Source organism: Brassica napus, chromosome C1 (assembly GCF_020379485.1).
Source record: "Brassica napus cultivar Da-Ae chromosome C1, Da-Ae, whole genome shotgun sequence".
Lineage (NCBI taxonomy): Eukaryota > Viridiplantae > Streptophyta > Magnoliopsida > Brassicales > Brassicaceae > Brassica > Brassica napus.
This window is the reverse complement of record NC_063444.1, coordinates 41222877-41228818: the sequence shown is the minus strand read 5'-3', so window position 1 is coordinate 41228818 and position 5942 is coordinate 41222877. Positions and strand designations below refer to the sequence as shown.

General features: G+C 37.4%; 1 protein-coding gene across 1 annotated transcript; it reads left to right on the top strand.

Moving 5' to 3' along the window:
- Window positions 1-4769: 4769 nt before the first annotated feature.
- On the top strand, window positions 4770-5641 carry LOC106416962 (uncharacterized mitochondrial protein AtMg00310-like). Its single transcript, XM_013857834.1, has 3 exons — window positions 4770-4935; window positions 4986-5054; window positions 5163-5641. The coding sequence occupies exons 1-3, from the start codon at window positions 4770-4772 to the stop codon at window positions 5639-5641; spliced, it is 714 nt and encodes a 237-aa protein (XP_013713288.1).
- The last annotated feature ends 301 nt before the right edge of the window (window positions 5642-5942 follow it).

Below are 5942 nucleotides of genomic sequence, written 5' to 3'. Positions count from 1 at the left end.
CATGACTCAATTCCCTCCTTCAAGAGCATCAATTATAACATGACTTGATTCCCTCCTTCAAGAAATGTAAAGGAGAAAATCCTTTAAGCTTTAATCAAACATACAAGTCGGAGTCCTGTGAGTTAAAAAGGGATGATCACCAAAAAGATAGATAGATAGCCAACACCAAAAACATGTATAATAATATTATTTTCATCTTTACATTTGTAATTCTAGCCAGCAGGTGGCGGAGCTACCCTTGTGAGGGAGGGGGGTCATATGACCCAAGTTTTTTTAAATAAAATTTACTTCTATTTCTTATGAAAAACTTGGAAAATATTGCAAAATTGGCTAATTAACCCCTATAATAATGTTAATCATAAGACTGATCCATGTAAGCAATTGGGCTGGCTCCGCTACTCCTCACCAGTACTGACACCAATGAGGAATAATTTCATCTCTTCCAAAACTCCAACCTCATCCATTACTAATTTTTATCTTCTGTGGACTTTAAAACTCGGCTTCTTTGGGCTTTGCTCATTCATCTGGGCCTCTTGTCACAATTGACATTGTTTGTAATATTTGGACTCTCTTGTTTTCGAGCACCTCCAACAGCAGTATTACGAAAAGTTATAATCATTTAAAAAATAAAAAATAAGAAAATTAAGAAATAGAAAGAACAAAGTTCTAAACTAAGAGAATTTAGGAAATGGCCAATCTAATCAAAGGACATGTCATTCTTTAAGAGAAAAAAATGTTTTATCTGATTTTAAGAAAATGAAACATAAATGAGTGATTATAATATTAATATTTTTTTTACTTTAGAAACTTTGATGGATTCTAACCGATGGAAGTGCTCTTGAATACTAAATCTGTTAGCAAAAAAAGACTATATTATCACCAAAAATACATTTTTTTTTTCAAATAGAGATTTATATAAACCTTTTTATTCAGTATGAAATGATTGATTAGACAGTTACTATCCCGGATACTCAAGAAGAATGAGCCAAGTCACTCGTCAAGGGAGCTGGTGCAAACATTCTGTGCGCGGTTGCAAGTGTTGGTGTGCTTTCCAGAAATTGCAGCTGCTTGTGTTCGGTAAGAAGTACGGATTAGGTGGTGCCTAAGCATCGCCTTCTCACAGAGTGTTCTCGGAAGAGAAAACGGAGTTAAAAGTGATTTGTTCCCGCGAGATTGGCAACCAAAATGTAGCTTTGTTTTAGTGATGACCCAATCAGGTCAAGAAACAGAGCATGTTGATGGCTATCTATGTTATGTGGGTGCAGCATGTGATGAGCAAAAAACCAGAGAATCTGATGTTATTTATGTGCCCTCTGATTCCCATGTTTCTAGTTAATCTACTAAGTAAGGGAGAAGAATGTTCTGAGATCTCCAACATCCTCGTTGATATTCAAGCTCTTTCAAATTCATTATGTTTCTAGATCAGCCAATACTGTGGAGTATTTGTTAGCTCTTGTAAACTTCAAGCTTCAGCTTTTGATGGTGGATTGAATAAAAGAAGTTTATGACCAAAGGTTAAACGTCATGTTTTTATTAAAACAAATATGGCTTTATGTAATTATATGAAAACTGGTGTTAAGTTCATGAATTTGGTTGAGATTTTATCTTGAAATTGTGTTTTGCAATGCGACAACGTAGTTTTGATTCAACCTTTGATATTATCTTTTCATGATAGAGAGTTATGGATCTCTCTAAAATCTTCTATTGTTCAAGGCAAAAGACGACATGTCTGGAGTGAAGATTTCCGACTAAGGGATACGCATGGAAATAGGATATAGTTGGTAGAGTTTTCTCGAGCAAGCTTACTGGTGATACAGTAGTCTTAGGAAAGTCTACAAAGAGGTCGCTCTATGACGTTTAAAGTTTTCCAGACGACATCAGCGGCGGGAGTCAGGAGGTTGAAGATGAGACCGCACTCGCATCGCATGGATTTTTAGGCGGTTAGTTGAATGTTATTTGGGCCTTGTGTTTAGACTATAAACGTGTTAAGAATGTTTTATTAAAAAAGGGACAAGAAAACCCTATTAAAATCAACTCTCTCTATCCGCATTCCGCAGCCACAAGTTACGTACTTACGTACCTTTCTCTTTGGTTGTTGTTGTTGTTGTTCAATTGAAGTCGCTAGTTTTTCTAGCTCTCCTACGTCAAAACCATGTAAGTCGATGGAGATGACACCCGCTTGCTATGCCAAAATATACGCAGGTAAAGATGTATCTCTTTATCTTCCTGCCTTAAATCGATTATATCCTTACCAGCCAGATCAGAGGTATATTTGGACGTGGGAGGGGACTTGATTTTGATCGTTTTGTTGACGAATCATGAGCTTGATGATATCTCTCTCATCAGTACACACAACTCATCAATTATAACATGACTCGATTGTCTCCTTCAAGAGATGCATGTGAATGAGAAAATCCTTTAAGCTTAATCAAACATATAAGTCGGACCCTTGTGAGTTAAAAAGGGATGATCACCAAAAAGATAGATAGATAGCCAATACCAAAAAAGTGGAATCAGCTATAATATTGCCAAAAAAATACAGAATTATATAAACCTTTTTATTCAATATGAAATAATTGATAAGACAGCAACTATCCAAAGCAAGCCATGCGAAGACTATATATGATGATGGTCGTCTCTTCGGTGCGGGTACGTACACTCTTTTCTTTAGTGCTCTTCTTTGGTATATGCATGCAAATCATGAGAGTTTTTTATTTTGAAAGTACAACTATTCACCCAATGAGGTGTTGTCAATAATTGATTTCAACAATATTGCATATATTTTTTTTTTGGTAACTCTGGTATCTGCACAGTCACATTCCCAACTATCCCTCCGTAGGGGATCCAGCGCTCCAACGGAAGGGATGTTAAATCCGCTGTGGCCGGGGCTCGAAGTCGTGATGGCATATATTGCAATATTGCATATATTGTATTGATTAATCATGCATGTATGCATTACCGTGGAAACTAAAAAGAAGATTAATGTAGACACGAAGAATTAGAAGAGATTGAAGGACACCCGTACGTCAAGGAGTAGTGGACCAAGCAGTCCATTTTCAATGATATATTATGAAAGCAAATCTTATCCACTAATTGAAAATTGTTGTTACTTTCTTTCATGAATCTTAAGGTCTTCGTCCTATATATGTCCATTACTTAAATCTAATTTACAACCTCCAAACCAAATCTCAACAGACAAACATATTTTAGTAAAGTTATTTGTTTTGTAAATCACACATGTCCTTGATACAATCTTCCATGTGTCGTTGTCCCTAGAATCTTGATTTTCGTTAATATAATCATAATTTATCGGGTCCTGTTCTCGCAAATCGGCAAACAAGGCCAAATGTGTTGCAGATCTTAATACACTGTTAACTAAGAAGCAAACATAGATTACATTTTATAGTGATAGTTAATTGAGTAAAACTATGAATCTGTTTAAATTAATGACAAAAAAAATAAAAAAGTTAATTGAGTAAAACAATAGCAACGGTCCAGGATACATTTAATTAATGATTTTAGATGTTTATATAATTTCTTTTTTTTTTGTTATAAAAGAAATGTAATTTTTCATCTTTCACTCGACTTCTGCTATGTTCAAACTCACAAAGCGTTTGAAGGCTTTGAAGCAGCCTCTTCGTGAATTGAGTAAACTAAAGTTGGGGGAGTTAAGAGAACGAGGGAAGCATATGTCGACTTATGTATGAAGCAGAAGGAGACTATGGAATGTCCTAGTGCGGAGAAAATTCGAGAAGAGGGCAGAGCGGTAACAAAATGGTCAAGGCTAACTGAATTAGAAGAGGAATTTTTGAAACAAAAATCCAAAGTTCACTGGCTTGATATTGGTGATGGGAACAACAACTTTTTTCATAGCTCAGCAAAAATTAGAGAAGTCAGGAACGCGATTCACGAGATTGAAAGACCTGATGGATCTATAGCCAAGACAGGAGATGAGATTAAGACAGAAGCTGAGAATTTTTTTGCTGAGTTTATGAAGCTGAAACCAGATGACTTTGTGGAGGCTTCTGTGGAGAGTCTGACAGAGATTTTGGGATTTCAATGCAGTGAGGATGATTGTCTTCGACTTGAGAGAAAGGTCACTAGAGAAGAAATAAAGGAGGTGTTATTCCTTATGCCTGGAAACAAATCGCCGGGGACAGACGGATTTACAACGGAATTCTTCAAAGGGGCATGGGAAGTTATTGGAGGAGATGTCACTATGGCTATCCAATCCTTCTTCATCAAAGGCTTCTTACCGAAAGGTTTGAACTCCACAATATTAACTCTGGTTCCAAAGAAAGATGAAGTGAAGATGATGAAGGACTATCAGTCAATCTCATGCTGTAACGTCCTCTACAAAATAATTTCGAAGACTATTGCAAATTGGTTGAAGAGTGTACTGCCTCAATGCATTACTTTGAATCAGTCTGTGTTTATAAAAGAGCGCTTATTGATGGAGAATGTACTACTGGCGATGGAGATAGTAAAAGACTATCATAAGGATGATATTTCTCCTCGGTGTGCAATGCAGATTGACATCTCAAAAGCGTTCGATTCAGTGCAGTGGCCTTTCTTGATCAATACTCTAAAAGCCTTGGGCCTGCCGAACAAATTCATCAATTGGATTTCAGCTGTGTGTAACTTCTGCATCCTTCTCAGTTCAAGTGAATGAAGATCTAGCAGGTTACTTCCAAAGTGAAAGGGGTCTAAGGCAAGGATGTTCCCTCTCTCCTTATTTGTTTGTGATATGCATGAATGTCTTGTCAAAGATGCTGGATGATGCTGCAAAGAAAGGGAAAATAGGATACCATCCAAGATGCAAAAATATTGATCTCACACATCTCTGCTTCACGGATGATTTGATGATAATTACTGACGGCACGAGAAGCTCTATTGATGGGATTATTAAGATCTTTGAGGACTTTGATAAGATGAGTGGGCTTAAGATAAGTAGAGAAAATCAGTGTTGTTTATGGCTGGTGCAGATCAGAGAGGGGAAGAGATATTACGGCAGTTCCAGTTTGCTACGGGGAAGCTACCTGTTCGCTACCTTGGTTTGCCTCTACTAACAAAGAACATGACTGTCACTGATTTTCTACCCTTGGTTGAGAAGATCAGAAAGCGAATCAGATCCTAGACAGGGAGGTTTCTTTGCTATGCAGGTAGACTTCAGCTGATCAACTCTGTTATTAGAAGCCTCACAAACTTTTGGATGGCAGCCTTTCGATTATCTAGTGGATGTATAAAGGAGATAGAGAGAATCTGTTCTGCTTTTCTATGGTCTGGTCCAGAGCTAAATGGCAGGAAAGCTAAGATATCATGGGAGGACATTTGCAAGATGAAATATGAAGGAGGGCTGGGATTGAGACCGTTAATGGAGGTGAATCAGGTTAGCTGCCTCAAACTCATTTGGAGAATTCTATCTGCTCACTCGCTTTGGGTGAATTGGATCAAGATTTATCTTATTAGAAAAGGCTCACTTTGGACGGTTAGAGATAATACACAGAGTGGATCTTGGATGTGGAGAAAGGTTCTCAAGAGTAGAGAGATGGCAAAGCATTTCTACAGAGTAGAGGTGGGTAATGGTCGAGGAACTTCTTTCTGGTATGAAATGTGGAATCCAATGGGTCGTTTGAAGTAAGTTACAGGGGAGGGAATTCATATTGACATGGGTATCTTGATGAATGCTAATGTAGAGGATTGCTTAAACCGCAGAAAGAGGCATCATCGAATACAAATCCTTAACAGAATAGAGATGGAGATAGAGAAGTTCAAAGCCAATAGAAATGAGGAAGCTGATATTCCTTTATGGAAGAATGAGAAAGATAAGTACAAAAGGAAATTCTCCACAAAAAATTCTTGGCTCAGTATTAGAGAAAGACATCAGCCTTGCTATTGGCATCAAGCGATTTGGTTCAAACACGCAACACCAAAGTTCTCAG